Source organism: Hesperophylax consimilis, chromosome 24 (genome assembly GCF_061612785.1).
Source record: "Hesperophylax consimilis isolate HC1 chromosome 24, BYU_Hcon_1.0, whole genome shotgun sequence".
Classification (NCBI taxonomy): domain Eukaryota; kingdom Metazoa; phylum Arthropoda; class Insecta; order Trichoptera; family Limnephilidae; genus Hesperophylax; species Hesperophylax consimilis.
Genome location: NC_142859.1, coordinates 19,582,247 through 19,606,706, shown reverse-complemented (window position 1 = coordinate 19,606,706; position 24,460 = coordinate 19,582,247). Strand labels below are relative to the sequence as shown.

General features: G+C 32.3%; 1 protein-coding gene across 4 annotated transcripts in view; it reads left to right on the top strand.

Annotated features, from left to right (window-relative positions):
- The window catches only part of nolo (ADAMTS-like no long nerve cord), a 789,822-nt gene that overhangs the window by 751,958 nt on the left and 13,404 nt on the right, over window positions 1-24,460 (top strand). For all 4 annotated transcript variants that reach the window (XM_089646552.1, XM_089646553.1, XM_089646550.1 and 1 more), the window contains 4 exons: window positions 22,543-22,794; window positions 23,530-23,650; window positions 23,851-23,972; window positions 24,080-24,161. In XM_089646552.1, the coding sequence (XP_089502678.1) occupies window positions 22,543-22,794; window positions 23,530-23,650; window positions 23,851-23,972; window positions 24,080-24,161 (577 nt within the window). The remainder of the gene's footprint in view (window positions 1-22,542; window positions 22,795-23,529; window positions 23,651-23,850; window positions 23,973-24,079; window positions 24,162-24,460) is intronic.

Below are 24,460 nucleotides of genomic sequence, written 5' to 3'. Positions count from 1 at the left end.
TTTCGAAATGCAGGGATTCTGCGATATCAAACGTAAAGCTGATATTAACTCTACATCGCAAACTAAAGTTTATTACTACAGAATAATAATAAAATGATTATTATTAATCTTACAATGAATTTTCTTTATAATACATACTTTAGCGAAAATTATATTTATAATAAGTAATAATATTGTTTGAAATTTGATATAATTGTTCACTGAAGAATATAATGAAACATTATGAACATCGTTTTATTAACATTTTAAATTCTAAGAACTCATATTTTAAAACGCCTCATTTTTCAAATAGTACTGTGATTATAGAATAATATATTTCAGTTGTCTGGGCAGCGAAAATTTGCGAACGGCAAACTCTGATTTTTCTCTCTGGAATTTCTACATCAGTTCAACAATTTTAAGCTAGAATCGTGCCTACTTCCATCAAAAGCTATCGAGCTTTTTTTTAATGCGGTTTATAGTAACAAATGAGACATTTTCAGTTGACTTAGAACATAATACAAATATTACGAATAAAAAATCTGAAGAGGAGAAAAAATAAAAACGAATGTTTAATATTACTGTATATTTTGTGTCAGTAAAAAACAAATTGTGGACTCTGTCTTCGTGAAATTTGCATAGCATTTTTTCTCTAATATTTTGGTGTTAACGCCACATTTTTCAGCTTCTGTTCAAGCTGTATAGAGCTTTGACCTCCCTTTAGATAGTATGTTGCCAAACTATTTTACCCTTATTTTTAAATTTTCCAAGGATAAATATTGTTAAAACCCGGGGATGCCGGGTTTAAATAATTTCAAAAAAATGTACGGTCGACATGTTCCGAGTTATATTAAATTTATACAACAAATAGATTTTTTGATATGGTCGACTCCATTTCAGTTCGTTTGGCTAATTTTGTCTTTTTTATTGTGTGCAAAATAAGTAAGTAATTATTCGTAATTTATACGGGATCCTTTTTTAATTAAATCGTGAGCATACTACTAATAGAGAACATATATATATATATCGTTACATATGGCACCCAGTGTTTATGAACAAATCAATTCTATATAAATCTACGCTAGCTCTATTGGTATTGGTGACGTACTCAGGCACCGTCGCACCGAGGAATACAAGAGGACAAGAGGATTGAAATTTCGTATATGCCGACTTCCTTTTTGCTTTTTTCCGCTTTTTCTCTCTCTTGCGCAGGTTCAAACACAATGCACTAAATATTCACTAAAATTCGTAAGCTCATGATGGCTTTACAAGTCTCGACACGGTCAAACAAGGAGGCTCCGTAATCAGATACAGCTTAGGTGTTTACAGGATGATTTTTTTTAAATGAACTGAACTTACACTGAATCGGCATAGGAAGATAGGAATTGGCTAGGTGGGCAACAATAATATTCATCAAGGAAATTAAAAGGAAAGGTTTAAAAAAAAGACTATAACAATATTACCATTTGCTATTTCGGCTACTGGCTTTATACCAAGCTCTCTCATTCAAAATTTAGGCGTATTAGATCTGTCAAAGAATATATATATATAAATGCAAGAATCAGTCATTTTAAATACATGTAGGATTACGAAATACTTTTTAAATAATTATATTGAGGGATCAGGAAGATTTACAGGTCCAGTTAGGAGTTCTACCGAGCCGAACCATCTGATATGAAAATATCTGGAGTCAGTGAATTATTTTCCTATTTGATCTCTGGTGATTTGAGTGTTTTTCTTGTATTATTTTGTATTTACTATGCTTATTTAATGCACTTGCGTAATGTGGATTAATTGAGGTTTTTAATAAATTAATTAGCAATACCTACTCATTTTTCTCCATGTAAGTGTGTTGCATTTTGAAAATCGATACTTTTGTATGTGTTTTGAAAATTATCAAGTTATAAAAGGAATCTTTTAAAATTCAGACGAGCGATAGAGTACCAACTGATAATATATTTTACAAGACGATTATTTTTTTTCTATATTTAAAATGTGTAATGTTTATTAGTTTTTGTTGAAACAATCTTCAAGTCAAGTGATTTTTCACTTCTTATTATTTGATTTGGTTTTTTTAACATTTTACTATACGAAATGAAACTGAAGCAAATGTTTTATTTCTTTTTTTCAGAAATTATAAAATATTCTTTGCTTGCGGCTGGTTGTACGTGAGGTATCGTAACGTTTCACATTACCCACAATAATTTGCATCCCTGACTTGTGAGTTTGCATCCCCTTATCATAACCAACCCCTAAATACCGCCATCATATCGACTTCTCCACCGAATGCATCCAAAATAGGTTTTCCTTTCGATTCTCTCTCATCAATCAAATATGATAATTTCCCTGATAGCTCCGTTGTACCCTCTCTTTCTGTTAGATTCATCGTTTACATGATGGAGAGAGATGTTACAGTGCACCTATCAACAGTATTCCTTTAAAAACATCGATTTTTCAATCGTTAATTTTGATAATATTTCGGACTGGTTTTGGACTTATTTTTACTTTTAATAGATGATACGTTCAAGGGGGATGGGCCATGAATCATGACTTGCCTGAAACTGTTACTAAACATGGCATCTACTTACTGCGCGCCTCGCTTTTGTAACGCCTAACTTCCATTGACTTCGCCGCTTTTATTGTCCTTGCAGTTTGGTCGTTGAGTGGTGACAATCAGCACGTCTCAGTGCCATATCTCCCTTTAGTTCTATTATCTATTGGGTATTCTTTGTTAAAGGTTTGGTTTAAGCGCCACATACATGATGTTATGCGATTATAAGTTATGACCCTGTTGTTTCATTCGTTGTATATCATTATTTTATCATTTTTTTCAGTATCCCATCCCGTTCAAAAAACTTGATAAATATTAGAGTTGTCTTAAGTACATGAAGTTCGGCCAATTTATATATATCATTGCTATAATAACAATAAGGATTAAACAACATGGTCTACAATTATTGACTCGCGTAACCTTAATAAGTAAAAACTAAAGCTGAGGTTATATTAAACTTTTTCGACAAAAATTTTTCAATTGGTAAGGTATATTCGTACTTCCTTCGTAATTGGAAGAAAATACTTTAATTTTTGTTCCAACGACCACTTTTTAACCACTTGGCTTTGGCTATGTTTAGTAAACAAATAAAAGTCGTGTATTTCCCGACCTTCCCTTTTCTCTTTCCATCCCCTCCCATCTCTTCCTATCTCTTCTCTCTCAAAAGAACTTAAAAATGAAATATCATAGGTCCACTATTATTATTGTTAGCGCTGTCACGCTTAAAAATAAATTAACTTGATAGAACTCATATGCAAAAAAAAAACTATGAAATTTTGATAATGATGTTAAAAATTAATTATGAATGCGTGGGAGAACATTATATTCGTGTTAACACTAGATTGAAAACCGCATGAATACTTCTTGATTTTAATGTGCCAGCACTTAATTTAATCAAATATGTATTTTTCCTCCCCTAAATGGCACGCGAAGTTAGAGTCAGCATTCAATCAACTAAAATCCTTTCCGTGTAATCAGCATTCTGAAAATACAAAATTGAACATTTAGCGAACGCAGACAAAAAACCACCTCCCCTTTACAAATCGTATTGTTCACGTATTTAATTTTTGATCCATAACTCGGTACTGGGATGAATAAAGGGTGTATCTGCATTTGACACCATTTTACACTAGAGTAAAATATAAAAACAATATTTTAAAATCGATTTAGCTAGGCTAGAGGTAGAACCATATGTATACTAGAGTGAACCTTAAATTTTTAGACCTTTTTTATAATCATTATTCTCGTCTCAGGGGTTTCAAAATATGCAAATTAATTTTTATGTGCGTAGGGGAATGTGGGGAAACTCCGAACACCTAAGCGAGCATTAAATGAAAATCTTTTTTTTTTATTTTTACAAACATTCCACGAGCATGAACTAATAGTTCTCTAAATAATTCAGAAAAAAATGCAATAACTTACATACTTTATCAAAAAATATAAAAAATGCTAAGATGTAGCAATTTATAGATACCCCGTGGTGTCGGTTAAGTCCTAATAATGATATACTTAAGAAATATACGCTTAAAATTGTTTAATAGTCCTCAACTGCATAAGGTGTGGTATTTTTACCTAGATGATTTCTTAGCGAATATATTAACTTCAAGTTAAAAACACACAAAATATATGAACTGAATTCTTGGCATATTACATAAAACTTAACGAACAAAATGACACATCCCCCATATACACAAGCCTAACTTTATTATGGTGGTACATCTTACGTATAAAATTTGGTAAAATAATTACTTAATATAATATTTTTGTAAATTATGTAATATTATTTTTGTGAATAAATATATATTTTTTAAATGTATTTCTAGACGAGTAGGTCCAAACTTTCACCATTACGCTTTAGAGGATTCGGAATTATGTACGATTTCATAAAGTAAACTTTAAAACTTTAAACTCAAAATTTTTAATTTATCTTGAAGCAGAATGTGGGTACAAGTCAAATAAAAAAAAGAAACTGTGTTGAGAAATTTCATGTGCGATTCGCGTAATCGTTCGGCTTTGCCCGCCAATCGGAATTCCCCCACCCTTCCCTAATACCCCTCATTATTGGTTCTCAGATTTAATAGATGAATACTAGAGGCCAAAGTTTCTATATATGTGGTTACCATTAGTATTATTTACATGCTAAATGCAAGGAACTAACGGGGGACTAAATGCGGTAGTCACTATCATAATTCAACAGAAGAAGTCTAGCAGTTCATAATGGTGTGCTGATGGGTGGTATGGCAGTGAGGGGTGCAACTAGCAAAATAATGATAAAAGTAAATTGAATGCTGTTTAAATTCAATCTGTGAGGAGGTGGGTGAAATCATGTCTGACCGTGTCACAAATGCGAAGAGAATGAGAATGCAAGGCTGGCGTAAGCGTAATTAATTAAGATTAAGTAATGGATGCATAGATGTTTCTGACGTGTTGAGTAATTGAACGAAGAAAAGTAAATATGACGCAAAAGTGCACGTTAGAAGAAGTCGGGGTTGCCCAAGGAAGTCATGTGCACTCCGAAAATAACCTTTAAATTAAAAAAAAAGTTTTTTGATATAGACATAAATCAACGTACACCTCATCAATAATTCTGAAAGTTACAGTTTTAATTTTTTTTGCCATATTGAAGAAAAAAAAATACTATAAAAAACATTATTTATATTCTTTCTACCACAGTACAGAGAATATGTAAAGCATTTCTATATGCAATATATATGAAACGGGAGAAAAATTATGTTAAAATCATTTTTCACACCATTTTACGATTTTCTGTTGTACAATTACCATTAAATTGGTAGTAGAAAAAAAAATTTCCACTATCCAAACCTCAACACCATTATCATTCATGTATTTAACCTCAAATAAAAAACTTCATTACAGTAAAACCTAAGTAGGTTTTTTCGATTTGTGGCATGCAAAACCAATCAATTTTTAAAAGATATTGTCCTTGTAATATTAAATTTGATCCGCACTTTAAACACACAGAAATGAATAAATAATGTAGGTACAAGATAATATATTTTTGATTTTCCCCACATTTTTTAGTCAACTTTAGAAATTGTGTGTGTGTGTGTGTGTATATTGTAAATCCACCCTACTAATTTAGCATCCTGTTGTTTGTTTGTTCATAATTCTAGGTTAACCTTAAACTTAACACAAAGCTTACAATAAATGTTGGTGTTATGCTACGTATACATACGGGAGCTAAACTGCTGAGTTGAACCTCAACTTATGGGATAGGAAAAAAGCAACCGCAAATGGCGCGAAACACCGCTTGCAGTTTCTTCATCCTTTACCGTAATTCATGGGTTGGTTAGTGTTTCGGTTCGCAAATGTATACATACGGGAGCTAAACTGCTGAGTTGAACCTCAACTTATGGGATAGGAAAAAAGCAACCGCAAATGGCGCGAAACACCGCTTGCAGTTTCTTCATCCTTTACCGTAATTCATGGGTTGGTTAGTGTTTCGGTTCGCAAGTACCATTAGGTAGGGCAAAGTTTAAATCGATGATAAATACTTCGGCAAAAATACAGTTTGACTCTTCGATATTTTTACACAATTTTCAAAATTATTCTTTCATTTTCTTAAAAGGTAGAGAAAATTCGTGAATTTGTGAAATTTTGGTCAAAAATTCATCCTGGCAGTATAAAAATATTTTGTAACCCCCCCCCCCCCCCCCCCCCCTCTGGGGGCGGTGGAGGAAGAATTTTTATAAAATAAATATTTTCAAAGTGGGTCAAGTGGGGTATCGTTTACTATGTTTTCATTCGTGCTGAATCGAATGAGACCACTCTCAAGTTTATAGAACCTCTAATATAGGTATAATATTACCAAAATGCACAAAATAAATGACAAAATTCATAAATTCATCTAGAGTTCTCCCGATAATATACAATATCTTTAGATTATTCAAAAGATATTTTTAATGCGATGAGTTTAAAATGCTTTTGTATATGTATGGCAGTTAAAAAATTTAAACAATTTATAATTTACAATTTGTTATTGTGCATTATTACCTTACAATGACAAACATCCTTGTATGATTTGCTTTAAATTTACAAACTTTACAAAATTACCTACCGGCCTGAAGAAAATTAGAAAAAAGAATTGTCATTGAGATGGTAACATTTCTTTCCGTAAATTGTATAATTATTCTTTATTTGAAAAGAAAATAAAATAAGCAGATGTATGGCTTATACATAAGCAGGTGGGAATTTCAGTAATTTCTTGAAAATCATTCATTTGTATTCATACATATTTTGGTTTTAATTTATTAAATAAGAGAAAATAAGAAACACGCTTTGTTAATGCTTAGTCTACTGTTCACAGAACGATGGGTAGTTTTAATGCTTGGTCTACTGTTCACAGAGCTATGGGTAGTTTTTGAACACCTAAATAAATAAATCGGCCAGTACCATTTTGACCTTTCTTTGTTAAAGTTCTCTACATATGTATCTTGTTCTGTGATGAATTTGTACGTATTTTTGATTGTTACTTAATGTTTTGTAAAAAAAAAGGTTTTACTTAAAGCTAGGCACATGCGATTACCAAGTTAGGCACATGCCCTGCATATAATACCGCTAGTCGAGACAGTAAGACGTTCATTATGATTAATGAGATTAATGAAGGTCTCACGCTGAAATTACACAGACGTGAATTTCACGTACCTTTATTATTGCACTGCCAGAATTACACACGTACAAAAATACATCGTGATTACCAAACTTTTGTTGTTTTTCTTTCAATCTGAATTTTTTTAAATCACAACTTTGACGGGTTTCTTCACAGAATTAGAAAAATTCATCAAATTTCATAGTTGATTTTCAAATTTTGTGAAGGTTCTATTCAAGTCCTGTTATTATATCATTATTGGAAATTTGTTTAAAAAACTGAAATAATAACAGAACTTGAATAGAACATTTACACAACATGAAAATCAATTTTGAAATTTTATGAATTTTCAAATTCTGTGAAACAACCCTTCCTAAAATATAAAAATACTTAAAAACAAAGTTTTCTGACCTGTGTAATTCTAGAAGGTGTAAGTTAAGTAGGCATAATCATTTTTGAGTTCATCCACGTGTTTGTGTGTTTGATACTTTGCATAATATTGGTATGTGAAATAACCTAACCTAACCTTCACAGAACTTGAAAATCAACTTTGAAATTTGATGAATTGTTCTAATTCTGTGTAAAAACGAATGTGAAATTCGCGCCTGTGTAGTTTAATTCTGGCACCCGTTATAAGGTAAATAGCGATGGTAAAATACAAATTAGGACAAAGAAAAGGGTCGAACGCGTATTAATGCAAGAGTAGCAAGGAAGCGATATATTCATGAAAAACTTCTCATTTTTTTTCCATTAGTGCCCAAATAATTTTTTTTTATATTTGTGCGGTTTACAAAATGATCGTATAAACACACCTTTAAAATTATGATTATTTCTTCGCGCTCGGTCAGCTGTTCAATAAATCACATTGATTTTAAATTTACACTATTTATCTGTCCATCTTTTAATTAGAACGGCTTTAACATCGTTAGGATTTTTTTCTTAAATTAGCATGAATAATCCTCACAAAATTTTCGCGAATTTCATTCAAAATTTATAATAAGTATTTGTTCGTTTGTGTGGAAGTCTTTTCAATATTATATCTAAATCTTTCTGCATAAAATATTATTGATACATGAATTCTTCACCTCAATCTCAACAACATTTAACAAATTATGTATTATTAACTATCACCACTTTATCACAATAAACAAATATGAAATAAGTAATACGATTGATACATCATTCACAAATCACAACCTGACATTTCCTACAACAATTCACTTTACTCATTTTCTAATTTAAAAAGCCTGATCTTCTCTACTTTTTCAAATAAAGCACAGCTTTTTTCGAGCACACAAAATTTCCAAACTTTCGCACATTTTTTCAATACTGTTTTTCCAAATTTCTGCACGCCACTGTTCTATTGCACTACTATTTATTACTTATACGTAATTATTATTGTAGACCTATATCAGTAACTATTTTGTATTATTTCAAGTAATTTATAATATTTGTTTCAATGTAGTTACCTACCTAACTACCCATGTGCATATCCTTGCATTTCCAAAAATATAACAGTTAACAATAAATATTTTGAAGATTTATGAACATTTTTTCAAAAAGTTAAAGATTTTGAAATTCTGAAACTGCGATAAAATTATGTATGTGTTTTTATAGGTAAGTTATTTATCCACTCTCAAATACTTACTTCGAATAAGAACCTCAAAAAACACAGCTCCCCTCTTTGGTTAGCGAGCAACACACGCCGTTTCTTACTCTATGCTTACCTTTTTAATAACAGTAATGAATTAATATTTCTGGCTAAACTACAAGGAGAAAAATTAGTATTTCTAATTATTATTGAGAATCTCTTCAAACTATTGTTAATCTGGTTAAACACGGAATTACACGCCATTTCCTGATAAACTTTTAGTAAATTTCTAATATTTTGGAGCATGTGTTCAATCGAAAAAGACGTAAGAAATACGAAAATATTAGGATTTTAATGAACGCGTGTTCCGACATCCGACATCGTCATAACACATTCGACATCGTCACAACACATCCGAAATCGTCATAACACATTCGAAATCGTCATAACACATCCGACATCGTCATAACCCATTAGACATTGTCATAACACATCCGACATCGTCATAACATATCAGACATCGTCATAACACATCCGACATTGTCATAACACATCAGACATCGTCATAACACATCCGAAATCGTCATAACACATCCGACATCGTCATAACATATCAGACATTGTCATAACACATCCGACATTGTCATAATACATCAGACATCGTCATAACAAATCTGACATTGTCATAACACATCAGACATCGTGATAACAAATCTGACATTGTCATAACACATCCGAAATCGTCATAACACATCCGACATCGTCATAACACATTCGAATTTTACTATAAGTTTATCAGGAAATTTATCAATCCGTTCGTTATGGGCCCGCAATCCTATTTAACCGGATTACGAATATTTTGAAAATATTCTTAATAAATTATCAATACTCATTTTTCTCCATGTGTACTAAAATAAATACCAAAATATATGGTAAGACTGGCGGGTAAAGGTATTTTTTAAATGAATCTTACGCGGTTATTTGAATTTGCCAAGGGGTCCCCGGACCTTAACTACGCCACTGATATTATATATTTTTACACATTATACTTTATTACGAACATCATACAAATTCGTCATACATACATGTCAATTTTTGAATTCATTATTATTTAGTAAAGCGTCTTATGTCCAGATATTGTTTATGAACTAAATAGAGTTATTAACCTCAGTCATCTTATAAAACAAACAACGCTCAATAAAAGAAAACCATTTACATATACGACGTTATGCAAATTTTTACTTTCGCCTTCAAACCAGCAGTAAAGTTCTATTAAAATTTGAGGGATTGCAAAATTTCCACTGAACAAATTATCTCTAGAAGTGTAATTTATTATACCGATCAAAATAAACCTGGTGTATTGTATTTTTTTGATTACGGATTTTTTTCAAGCTTACAGGTAAATTTCTTCTTTTAAAAGGTAATGAGATTTTTTAATATAAATACTTTCAACTTCACAAATCCTATAAAAATTACCCTATAGCAGGTAATTTTTCACCATGTAATCATTTTTTATATTTTTTTAAATTAACTCGAATTTTAAATATATATTGAAAAGCATAATTTTATATATAATTTAAGGTTATTTTAACATAAAATATATTTTATCCGGTTTTTTTTCCAGTCAGTAGCTAAAAAAAAATTTAACCCCTTCAGCGTGTTCGAGTCATACATAACCGGGTGTCCATATTTTAATTTATTTTTTCTATCTTTACGTAATTTATTGACGGTAGAAAGAGAAATAACTTTCCAGTTTACCTCAAACATTCATACTAGATACCATTAATAAAATCCTAAAAATATACAAAATTAATAATTAATATTTTGCTCCGCTATCGTAACAATCGATTTAACTTAAAAATTATTTCATATTCTTTAATAAATGAATAAAATAAGTGAATTTTAAGTTTTCTTACGAATTTCTTAAGCAAAACGAATTTGTTTATTTTTTTTTTTTAGAAATAAAAATGTTTATTTTAAATGCGAACATCGGAAAGATAATTTTATTTAGTTTATAAAACAGTATTTTTTTACAGAAAATTTAAAAAATAATATGTAAATAGCGCATTTGAAATACACAGAAAACATTTCAAACTAAACGAAAGTGTTTAGAGGACTGAAATGTTAAAATATGGGTTACTCTATAATACTCTATTATATTTCATCTCCGTTGTTTAACCTTTCAGGCTAATTCGTTCGCTTTTGGGAACAACTCATATGGTCTCACAGAAATCATTGTGTGTCTTTTACTGATGTGGTGAGAAATATTATCTAAACGGTATTAGAAATAGAAAACACCGCGCTTTATTTAATACGCAATTACAAATCTTCACGGAAGAATTAAAATGTGCACCCTCATGAAACCAAAGACACCGACCGTAATTTAAAAAAAAAACTCTGTGAAATTTTTATTAATTAGTTTTATATGAAACGACAAAAAAGTGAGATCACCATAACGTTTTCAACATATTTGTCTAGTGAAATGCGTGTGTTTTTATTTTATTTTTTGTATTCAATAATTTTGGTTACAAAAAACGTGAAGTGAGCGATTTTTATTAATTTTTTTTATGTTGGTAATCAAAATTTTAATATTTAAAAAATATATATATTTACGTATAATAATAAAATATGGGAGCATATTTCACCACCTTTCTAAAACAGTATTTAGACATGATCAGAAATTCTCCATTTATTTGAATTTTATTTCAAAGCAGAAATACTTACCGTCTACCGTATATGTATTCTAAGTGGTTGAAATACAATACGTTATATGTGGAATACATAATTTATTTTCCCGAAAGTAATACATCCTTCCTATTATTTCTATGGAGTTCGTTGATACAATAATTCCATATATTATATTTATTTCCTTTAACAAATTCATTTAAAGAACTCCCATTTTCTTGTTTCATTTGAGATTTTCACGGCCAAAAGTATTATAGTAATTTATTTTTGGTGTATTATTATGTATATTGTTTTTCCGACTTTATGTTTGGGTTAAATCTTCCCCATAGGAAAAACTAGACCCTTTAACACACTTTTCCACAAATGATCGTCTAGTGAATCCACATTATGCAAGTGCATTATATAAGCATAATAAATACAAAATAATACAAAAACAACACGTCAACTCACCAAAGATCAAATGGGAAAATAATTCACCTTCTCCAGATATTTTCATATCAGAGGGTTCGGCTCGGTAGAACTCCTAACAGGGCCTATAAATCCTACTGATCCCTCAATATAAATATTTATTTATTTTATTTTTATTATTATTATTTTTTGGGGTATTTAATTTGGTGTAGTGTGTACACTTATGTATGTATGAAGATGCAATACTATGTTGCCAGATCTAATCCTCCAAGAGCTTGTAATACAATATAATATAAAATGGTTTCTAAAAAAACTAGTTAAACTGGTTTCTCCGTTTGATTTTGAACGCCTTATTACGGAGACTATTGAAATTAACAAAAAATCCATCAACATCAATAAAGACAACTAAGCTAACTCAATAGTTCTTCATATCCGGTAATTGACGGCTTAACCAAAAATAGGTAGCTTAACACGGCATAATATCCCAAAATTAAATCCCATTTTCTGGTTTGTACGTAATGGCAGCAGCGTAACCACCACGAAGGGAGCCGGGGTTATTCAATAAAAATATACAGGGTGTTAAGGGACGTACTTGACTTACGTTAACCAGTGATTCCTGACATTATTTGGACTAAAAAATGTTTTTGTTTTTTTTCTACAAAAACAAATAAAATCCGTAGGAATTAGACAGCTAGGGTCGCTGTAAGGGGTTGAGTGGTTACTTGTTGTTGGTTTAAATAAATAAAAAGTGGGTGTGTCAAGCCTACGCAAGACAGAAGTGAAACTTCTAGTTTCAGCTGATGCTTGGCGTGGCGCAGTTCGCTGGTGTCTGAGAGAGAGGAAAGAAGAGAAGAGAGAGAACGTTCGTGAGCGGCTCCCCCACCTCAACAAGGTTTCACTTCAAAAATGCCACAGCCGAGAATCGAACCTCGCTTAACTGATTGAAAGCCAACCACGCTGAGCACCAACTGTAAGCAAAGCCGCATAAATTGATTATATTATGTAGGTTCTGAAAATATGAGAGCTTGTTATGTTTTATAATGTTACCTACATCACACCCAAAATATAATATATTTTTAAAAATAATGTACAATGTACAGAAATAGAATCCCACACAAGATCGCGTAGTGCGCTCTAGCGAACGGATATTTTATCAGAGGGAGATAGTTTTAATTTTTTTTTCTGTAAATTATTACATATTATCAAAATAAATAAATTAATTAAATAAATGTAATACAATTATCATAATATACGGATTAGATAATAATTTTAATCCAACACAATAACGCAAAGCGCGCTCTAGCGGAGTAATGTTTTATCACAGTGAGATAAGTGTTTTTATTATTTTGCAATATTATTTTCTTTTAAAAAATGTTCTGACCTACTAAAAAATAAGATATTGAATGAAAAAGGCGTTAAAAACAAAAAAATAATGTGCGATGGCCGAGAATCGAACTCGGATCAACTGCTTGGAAGGCAACTATGCTGACCATTACACCACCAACGCCAGTTGTCGGGATGAGCTAAGAAGCATTTATATGTTACTTCAAAACTTTGACTAGATCAAATGAACTTTAATCGGTGGTGGGGGTACCCGCATTTTCGTTTCGGTCATGAGTCGGTTTTACTCCGGTCCTCGAAATTGCATGACGCGCGTAAAGAAGTTTCACTTCAAAATATATATCAAAAAGGCAGCGGAGACCAAAATTTCATTTGCATTTTTACTCCAGGCTGCAGGTCAGGAAGTTCTGGTTGAAGTAAGTCAAGTACGTCCCTTAACACCCTGTATAAATACTTCACTGTGACATTATAATTGAACATACTGATTTCGGTTGTGTGACGTAATGATATTTCTTCGTAATTCGAAAAATTATATAACTGATAGTTAGTGTATAAATTATATCATAGGGTTATCTGTGAGAAATATTTAGGATGCAGGAAACTTACCAATTAATGTTTTTTGTTGTTTTTCTGTCTGTATCTGTGTTTTCTGCAATAAAAAATCAGGCAAGCAATAAATTAGGCACCAAAATTTGTTTATGAACTAATAATTATTTATTTTACAAGCAATAATTATTCGCCTGAAACACTCATCCACATTGAAAAATCTCCTGATAAAAGATACATGACGCCAACGGGACTTGAACCCGTGTCCTTTCGATTTCCGGTCGACAACTCTGACCACTGAGCTATGGCGGCTTATCTCTTATCCGCGAAATAATTCAATATATACTAGTGTTACTAGCATAAAAAATCTTGTCTTTATCATTAGTTTACCAAAAAAAATAATTATTATTTGTTCAAAATGTGTTTTTGCTTTGTTTAAAATGTTGTCTGATGTAAATATATCAAAATATGACAATGAATATACTTAATTATTTCGGTGTTGGGTGGTACAAGTACAAATTTATTGAAATATTTTTTTTATTTATGATATTTTCATACAGACTATTTTCCAATAATAACAATAGAAATTAACGAAGAGAATTGCGGTTACCTAGCTACAAATGCTACACCTCAATAGATCAATGACAGATAGCAAAAAGATTTATTAGTATTTTTTATGTGAAACCGAATAGAGTCCCAACCCTCCTAACAACCGTCTGGAGCAAATGAGGCTATGCCACTTCAATTGGGGTATTTTGTGAGGCTGAAGGTAGTGGGGAGGGAAATGAGATGGGGAAGGGAAAGGTAGGGAAGTACCTGGCTATTCAGATCTGGTCATCTAACAAGCCATTTCAAGCAACGTTTCAATTCTTAATGGTGGTCTTACACAAGGCAGAAGCTGAGAGTATTTTTCACTCTGGAACGTGCCGTAAATACACTTTATATTTTTTTTAATTTGTGAAATAACGAAAATTGATCAAATAAAATGTACTTGCACACGCCGGGATTTAAGCCCGCGACCTCCAGCTTGCTAGTCGAGAGCCTTACCCCTCGACCACGGAGGCTGTAAAATGATGATATCCAAACATGGTTTTGAATAAATACCATATGATTCACGCAATGTCATTAGTTTTTATAGTTACGGCGAGTCCAGCCCTGTTGAATGCGAAGCTATATAATTAATTAGTTATATATTATTTTTTATATTTTTTTGTATAAACAAAAATATTTGAATATCTTGCACAAAGCATTTTCATTTTATTTAAATAAAATGTGTACAAGTGTTATTATGTATTGTCGATATGGTGTTAGTTCTTAGACAGGTAGATTGCCTATTCTATGGAACCTAATGCCGAATGAATTATGCTGTAATAAATAATTGTTTTTACGAAGATTATCTACTAAGTTTTTAGAAATCTCCTTACGAATAGCGATAAGTCGAAATAAACTTTAATAAAATTAGTTCTTCACACAAACTATTCTTCTTGTCCGTAAAATCCGATATTATTTCATAAATCTCACTTAACAGGAAGCTACAAGTAAAAAATTGTGTATATTCTTGGTATAACTTATATCGTAGGTAATAGGCATTAAAATCGCTTGACAAATGGAGTCTAGAAACGTTCGATTTCAAGCAAAAAACTGGTTTTTTATTTATTTTGTAAATAATTTTATAAGAAAGCAAAAAAGTCAATCATTTGAAACTGTCACAGATAATCTTAGCTATAATAATGTTTTTTTTTTTAAATCGTTTCCTTTATGCGTTCATACATTTCTATGTAAAAAAAAAAAAATTAATAGTTTATGTTTATATTTTTTACTGAGTAACGTATTTTTTTATTTTTGTATTCTACTCAAACGAAACTATAGTAAAACTTTCAATCTATCTAAAACATATCTTTTTGTATTCATAATGTACACCAATTCGTTATAAAGATTAATCAAAATAGTGATTTGGCATTAAGCTTCGCCTTAAGGTAAGATATTTCACTAATGGGTGACTGCATACTTAATCTATACAAACGGCTTTTTTGTTCATCAAAGTACATAAAATACAACATGTTTTTGCTTGGAAGTAGGACATTGGTGTGTTTATGGCGAGGGCGGATTATAACTCGCCCTGGGCCATGATAATCCCTCGTAACGCCAATGTAACTGATAAATGTCAAAACTTTTAAACTCAAACTTGGGGCGAAGTTTATAAGTGCTTGAAATATCAGAATTAAATTTATTTCTTTTACTTATTTAACCCGTAAAGTGCTTGGAAACGAAATGCGGAAGTTTTACAATTAAATTTCAAAGCATTAGACAAAAAAGGTGTCATATCAAATTGAATTCAATTATTTGCTGACGTAATCTCATTAACTGGTAAACTGACCTTATTATAAATAGATTGCATTTTATTTTATTTTGTATTTCCGATTATTTATTTGTTTGTTTACTGGGCGTAGCGAAGTCCTGCTGAGTGAGGACAGTAATAATGATAATAATAATATTTGGATGATTTGTATAGTTCCGTGTTTGTACAAAATCACTCAAGGGCGCTGTTGTAAAGAAATAGCATATTATAGTGTATTTAAAGTTGAACTATCCTAAAAAACAGTCGTCATCACTTTCCCAGCTGAGAAAACAGTTTTTCCTTTTTTTGGAGACGGTTCCCCCTTTGCAGTCCACTGCTTTGACTCTATTTTTGTTTCGAGCGTATAATGGTGTAGCCAAATTTCATCTACAGTAATTAAGTAAGTTTTTGAATTGAAACTTCTTTACGCGCGTTATGCATTTTCGAGGACCGGAGTAAAACCGACTCATTACCGTCACGAAAAACCGTGATCATTTCGCTATAGGAGCCTAGCTAATATTATATACCTAGTTTAGGTCACTCTCCAAACTCAGCTTCGCGGTCTAGAGGCAGAGTGCCCGACTCTCGTCGTGAAGAACCGAGGTTTGATCCCCGCTTTGACTATTTTTTTTTTCTTTTTTTGATTTTTTTAATACGAGGAAAAGTGATAAAATGCTTTCGTGCTGCGACTTTTAGATATTTTGACTATATGATATTTTGGTCGAAATATAGCTTACAAATCGAGCCGGTAGAGTCGCTCGGTATTTTGATTAATTATTTTTATTTTGAATCATTAAAATTACTAATCAAGGTCGATAACGCGACTAATTACCCTCGCAGACGTGCGTCTCAAGTTTTTTTAGTAAAAAAAACAGCCGTAAGTGAGTTTTTCAAAATTTAGAAATGTTTTTCAAATTCAGAATCCATACGGGTATGAGACTGTTAAAACACGATAGATCTTTTCCAAAACGGACAAATATACGGAAATATTTTGAAAAACGACAGATATGACTTCACACTGCCGATATATCTTCGATTCGACCCTATATAAAGCGTTAACGAGACGTTATGTGATAGGAGTACACGTTGTATACGTGGTTCTCGTCGCGCGAGATACCTCTCCTCGCGGTCTAGAGGCAGAGTGTTCGACACTCGTTATGCAGGACCCGGGTTCGAATCCCATATTTTTATAACTTTTAATTTTTTTTATCACGTACTACTTATAAATATGTCAATATTAGGAATCTAGTTAAACGTTCATTTGTTAACAACACGCCTATAAATAAATTTATGCTTTTTAAAACAATAATGTACAGCATTCTGAATAATAATAATGTGAAATGAAAAGAGAGAGAGAAGAATACTAATAGTTTCACTTCCGTCGTGCGTAGGCTTGCCACACACTGTATTTTTTTTTTAATTTAATTTAAATCAAATTTAATAATATAATTATTAAGTTCTTCAAGTATTTTTTGATTTTTGTTACAGCTGTTTCGGCTTTCAAGGCCCTTTTCAAACTGTGGTATAGCCACGTTTTGACGACTTATTAATATGATTGTATTTTACCCCCTCCCAAATTAAAAATGACTTATTAACGGTTAAACCAATTTACTGATAAAAATAATTGTGACAGTAGATTTCATATTCTGTGGGGGTATTTTGAAGTCTGTTTTCCCCACATTAATGTTATCTTAATTGTTTAATAATGATGTAGCAGTTATTAATTCATTTAAATGTGTTATATTTTTTAGGTTTTGTGAACATACTTAGAAGCGGGGAATAAATAATTTTCCTTACTTTATTAATTAATGTTATATAAGGGTCATTGGTTTTTTTATTGATTACTAAATGTTCAAGTAAATTTAATCTATGGCCCTTTCTTTCTATGTGCAAGGGTTTAAGTTCATTGTTGTCAAGCGGGACGTGATTATTTATTAAGAGATGTTCTGCGAATTTTGAAAAGGTGCTTTTATTATTATAACATCTTATATGTTCTTTGAATCTAGTTGAGAAAGTCCTTCCCGTCTGTCCGATATAAGTAGCGTTGCAGTCGGCGTGGTCACATTTTAATTCATATATGCCACTATTATTAAAATGTGACTATTATTAAAAATACTTGCAGAACTTAATAATTATATTATTGAATTTGATTTTAATTAAATAAAAATAAAAAATGGAGTTCTACGAATTAAACACAAAAACAATAAATATGACTAAAAGTCGTTATAGTGAGGTGTTTCCAAATGAATATGGACTGGAATCAGTGAGACCAAGGCATCCCTAATTGGAATATGTTGTGAGGCTGAAGGTAGTGGAGAGGGGGTGGAAATGGGAAAGAGGAAGGTGGGAGTATCTGGCTATTCAGATCTGGTCACTAAACACGGCCAAAGCTATTTCAAGCAACGTTTCTATTCTGGATGGTGGTCTTACACCAGAGCGATATTTATAGCATATTTATATGAGAGCATTCATTTCTATGTTCCCGGTGGTTATCTACGTCACCGACAACATAGACTATTTTATCTCCCGGCCTGCAGAACTAACTTGCCAATGGTCATGCCTGTGGGGAGAGCAATCTTGCTGTTGAACAGAATCAATTCGGATATCGATATTTTCTGCATCAATGAAGCTTCCTTTAAAAGTCAAGCTCTATTATTACACACTGTTAATATTAATCTATGGATACTTATTATAAAAATATTTTAAAAACGCATTGAAATTAACAATTTTGTAATGTTTTTGAAATGAATTAACAAAATTGAATTGAATTGAACATTGTAGATCTCAATCACATTTGAATTTCAGATTTTTTATTAGAAATTTAAGCCTCGATTGGGCTAATGTTGGATCACGAAAAAAATCCATTTCGTATATTCTCCATTATTCTATGAGCTTTTACGCAGTGGATTTCAAACGTATCAGTTTACAAATTGAAGCTACAGGAGTTATAATTTCTTAGTTATATTTTTACATTAATCCTACTCCACTCAAGAGGTCCTGAGGAAAACAAATGCGGTTTGGAGGGTTATTTTAAGGAAGTGAAGGAAAGGAAAGGAGTACGAGGGGTGGCTAGGAATCAAGGGATCAGTTTGTCTAGGAGTGACGGACGAATGAATACATCCATCCATTGGAAAGATGGAGAGACCAATTGGAGAGGTCAAATGGTCTCCCCAATCCAACACTTCCCGATCTGGTAAGCCACGAAGCTGGTGGGCAAGCGTATCCTGAACACACCTCACCCGATGAATCCGGGACCCCTTGCTTAATCACCAAAAATAGCGACAATGTTTTAAATGGATTTAAGTTATTTTAAATGTAGATTATTTTGATTGATTGGTGATGTTGTGTTTTTTCACACAATCATTGCTTTAATTATACCAAACTTCATGATTTCTTACCTAATTAATTAAATTCGTTACAGAATAAAAACAATCACCTTTTATTGCTGTCAGAAACACTAATAAATTTTGATATAAATTTGAAATGTTTCCTTCCTTTTGAACCTAAGATATTAGCGACATTAACACGTTTAAGATAAAGCGATATCTTTGAATTGCTAAAAACCTTTTTTCTTTCGTACTTTATTGGAAACAAATACAATTTGCACGTAGCTTCCATCTACGCGTAGAAGATATTGACTTGGCTTATACATTTTTTGTCGAATATTATCAAAAATATTGTCGAATATTCGAGCTTTATTGAAGGACACGTCTGGGCATTAAATATTAATAAACGATGGGAGAATTCTGAAAACAGTAATATTTTTATACGACATCATCCAAGTTATCCCTCTCTACCTTTTCAGTAAAAAAAAGCACAACGCGAAAGCTCGCCAATTGTATGCCATTTTACGACGGCAATTTCGGCATTCGATATTATTTATTCAATAAATTTTAATGATCTTAGACAGAAATTAGATCTGAGATGAGATGTGTCCTAAACTGATTATATCTGGAATATTACATTTTTAGTACCTACCTTTTGTAGTTCTGAACAAAAAGTGATACCAAATCGTTAAAATTTTAACTACAAACTGTTCATTTTTTTAAACACACTTTTTATTTTTTATTTTGATTTTTTTTTATTATGTCACTACCACACAAGAGTTCCAACTGCTCCCAACCGTCTGGAATCCATGGAATTATGTAAATTGGGGTATTGTAAGGCTGAATGAATTGGGGAATGAAATGAGATGGGCAAGAGAAAGGTTTTGAAGCAGTAATGTCTGCTTTTTAAGATCTGGTTCTCGATTGACTAAAGTCTTCAGGTATATGCTCTCCCTTCGCCAGTACGTACGGAGAGTAACAACCGCTCTGGAATATGCCACTAATAATATTATGTTTATTAATTTAAATCAATTATTAAGCGTGAGAGAAAATAGTAAACGCCGGGATTCAAACCCGTGAGCGCTGAATTTTCAGTCGAAACACTTGACCGCTCCCCAGTAGTATAGTTGTTTCGGAAATGCGATATTTATCAAAGATTCTTTGGCACTAAACTCAAATGAAAAGTAATTTACTGCGAACCTCGATACAGCTCGGACTAGCTAAAAGATAAACCATTGACAATCTATGAGGTATTCGGGTCATTTCAATTATGTTCGAAAAATAAGAATAAATTATTTTTCAGTGAAATTCAAAAGTATGGTTTTCACACGGTGTCCGGACACTAATAGCACAAGCGGGAGCCGGGTCTTCGCTGCGTGACAATAAATAGCTTATAGTACCTTACCCCAGAATAACCATCAAGACAATAAAGAACTAATGGTAACTCACCCCAGAAAAAATCTTTTTTTTTCCACATTTTTACTCGATTTACGCAAAAACAGAAGCTCAAATTAATGAAAGTTGTACCCTAAAATAAACTCAGCGATGTTTATTCACATATTTCATGTGTTTTCTTGCTTTCACCACTAGTTCCCGGACGACATGTTCACGTATAACAATGATTCAAATGCTACTTTATTGATCAAGTTAGAGCGCGGGACCATTTTAAATAACGCGCGTTAACTTTATTAGTAGGTAACCATTTTCTGTGAGAATATACGAATTCGTGCACTTCTTTAGATTCAAATTTCCCTAAAGCTAAACTAGTTAAACCTTTTTTCCCTTTTAAATATGCATGTTTTTTATCAACAAATAATAACATTTACAAAGGATTAGTGCGTAAAGATTTCCAACATTTTTATCATTTTCTTCGCTGCATAGGTCACGATTATTTTCATTTTATATTAGTTCAAATATACAATTTTACGGTTTGAAAAAAAGATCGTGAAATCCTTACGTAAATAAATTGTTTTCACCCCTTAGTGAGTAAAATTTTTCAGTGAAATATTAGTTCATTTTTTGATTGTTTTATATAAAATGCATGCCTCCAAAGGTTTATTTTTCAGCACCCTTTTTGGCTGCCACACTGGTTTTAACTGCACAAATGTTTTAACCTGCATTTTGCAAACTAAATACTATTACAAATTGATTTTAAAAACCTATCAAAAAATCTCATTTTTACTGGAAATTAATTTTAAGTGGTTTTTCTTATTCTATCGCCATAATATAAACCAGGAAAGTGGAATATATTAAGTACTCAATTCGATTGAAATATACCTCAAAATTATTTAAGTTAAATATTTTTTAAATTTGGGTTGTATAAATAAAAGTTGGAACGTGGGATTTATTTAACTGTTTGAAATAATTTAGTTGCGAATTTAGCTAGCAATTGAACTTTGTATAAATAAGATGAAAAAAAATACCAGAAGTGAAACCAAATAATTCAGACAACAATTTAGTGACTGTTAAAAGGTTCACAAAAAGAGAATAAATTAAGATTTGCATGTTTTCTCTTCTTATTTTCAAATCAACAAATAATATTTTTTTTAAATTACACTTACAAACAAATAAAATTAAGATATTTGCCTCACCATTCTGAGGTTGGGTTATTTCACGAAAATCAAAATGTAAGTGCGAGTTGTTTCGGAGAATTTGAACAATTCATCAAATTTCAACGTTCATTTACGGGTTCTGTGAAAGTCCTATTCATGTTCTGTTACTATATGATTGCAGGCTAGTTGCTTAACAAAACTGAAATAAAAACAGAAATTGAAAAAATCTTCCACAGAACTTGAAAATGAACGTTTAAATTTGATGAATTGTTCAAATCCTCCGAAACAACCCGTCCAGTGTACACAATTCAAATTTGACCTGACTAGTCAAATTTAAAGAAAAAATGGCACTGATTGTTCACCACTTGATCACAATGTAACATTTAAATTTTAGTGAAGCCCACCAACCTTTTGAATTGAGCCACAAGTCTTTTAAATTTACGGTTAAGACTCTTGAGGGGTAAAAACCAAAAACAAGAAGAAAATAATAAGATTTACTTGAGACACCTTAGTTTATGGTTGGAATCAAAATGAAAACATTTGCTGGAACGTTAAGCTTTAGAAATAAATACAAAAATCATGCTCCAAATTATTAACCAATTTTGAACTATTCCAGTTTCATCAAGGATGCCGATTGGGGCCCTTGCAGTGTTACCTGCGGTGAAGGCATCCGTAAGCGAGAGGTCCATTGCAAGATATTCCTGGAGTTCAGTAGGACTATTGCCAAGCTTCCTGACTACAAGTGCGCTGGTCCAAAGCCGCAAGAAGAGACGGAACGGTGCGTTATGGAACCTTGCTCCATGGCGTACGGTACCTCGTACGGTGATTCTAATTCTCCGGCTTTGTATCCGAGCGACACTTACAACAGGTAATACAAATCAAATGGTTCTAAGATAAAGCAAAAAAATAGAACATTGAAGAAATGTGAAGCAAAAAAAACAATCATTTGTAATCTAACCTATTATTTTTAGAGTATGTATGAGTAACCTGCTTGAATCTGTGCAAAGGAGAGCGATCCGTCTGATTGACAATCCGTTGTTAACAGACCGATTGCCTTCTCTAATGCATAGACACAATGTAGGCATGATGTGTCTGTTCTACAGGTATTTCAATGGAGCCTGCTCCAAGGAGCTAGCAGCATTGATTACTGATGCACCGGTGCACGTGCCCGAAACTCGACGGACACGAGCTGAACACCCGTTCACGGTGGACGTTGGCTTCATGAGAACGGGCCGTTTTTACGACTCGTTTTTGTGTAAGTCGGCTAGTATGTGGAACGAGTACTGGCATCTGTTTTTCCTCCCTCCTATAATCCGAGCCTCTTCAAGGCCCGCATTAACAAATCCCTTCCTACAGCCCCTACCTTATTCCGCCTCACAACGCCGCCCAACCGGGTGGTGACATAGTTCCCCTGTCTGTACACTGCACAGGCAGGGACGCTCTTGTGAGGTGTCACATAAACATAAAGTATGAATTGAAGTAAATCTAGGAGTGTGTGCTAAGACAGATCTGTGTGGGGGTCCATCCACAAAAGGTGTGATGTTAGTTTGCAACGTCGTACATTTTAGAATACTTAAAGTAACGAAACCTATTTTTTTCCCAGTAGGCCTTCCAGCTTTGGTGATGCAAATATCAGAGTAGGGGCTGGAGTTCCAGGGAAGTCTTATTCTTGGAAAGAGCAAGGATATACTCACTGCAGTGCCTCCTGCCTTGGAGGTGTTCAGGTAAACTATTATTTATCCGATTGAGAACTTAACTTTCAATCTTAAACCGCAAACATTTTTCAGTTGAGAAAAATCAATTTAAACTTCTACTTTTACCGATTTTATCGATGTCTAAATTATTAGTCTCACTGTGTACTTGTAAAAGATTTTGTAAATAGAAAAAAATATATTTTAATTTATTTGATACATTATTTTTTCAGGAGCTGATTGTGAACTGTGTTAGGGATGATACTCACAAGATAGCCTCCCCTTATATGTGTGCCCCTGAAACCAAGCCAGAAAACCGAATAAGGACCTGCAATGACCACCCCTGCCCACCAAGGTACAAAAATACAAATCTCTTTACGCCGCATTTTAGAGAATTATATGTAACTACTCATTGTCAAATAGAGAGGATTTTCACTACCCAAATTTTCAATATGTTTTCAGGTGGAACTTTTCCGACTTCTCTCCTTGCACCAAATCATGCGGAATCGGAATTCAGACAAGAGAAGTCAGCTGCATTCATGAGGTGTGTTAATCAATTACTTAAGATTCACTGAATTTATGCACATATTTAAATTGTTCACCTTCTTCGTGTTTATAAATAGGCTTTTCTAACAGACTTTTTGATGCTGGATTAAGAAAATTTATCCTCTTACTAATACGTTTTTTTATTTGTATTAATTTTTTTAAAACATACATTATCACATATATTTGAAGGAATTTTAAAATAATAACAACTCTGACTATTCATCCATCCAACTTTTGATCCTACCTAGATCCAAAATTATCAAATAATACGGCCCTTATTTTTCTTAATAATCAATT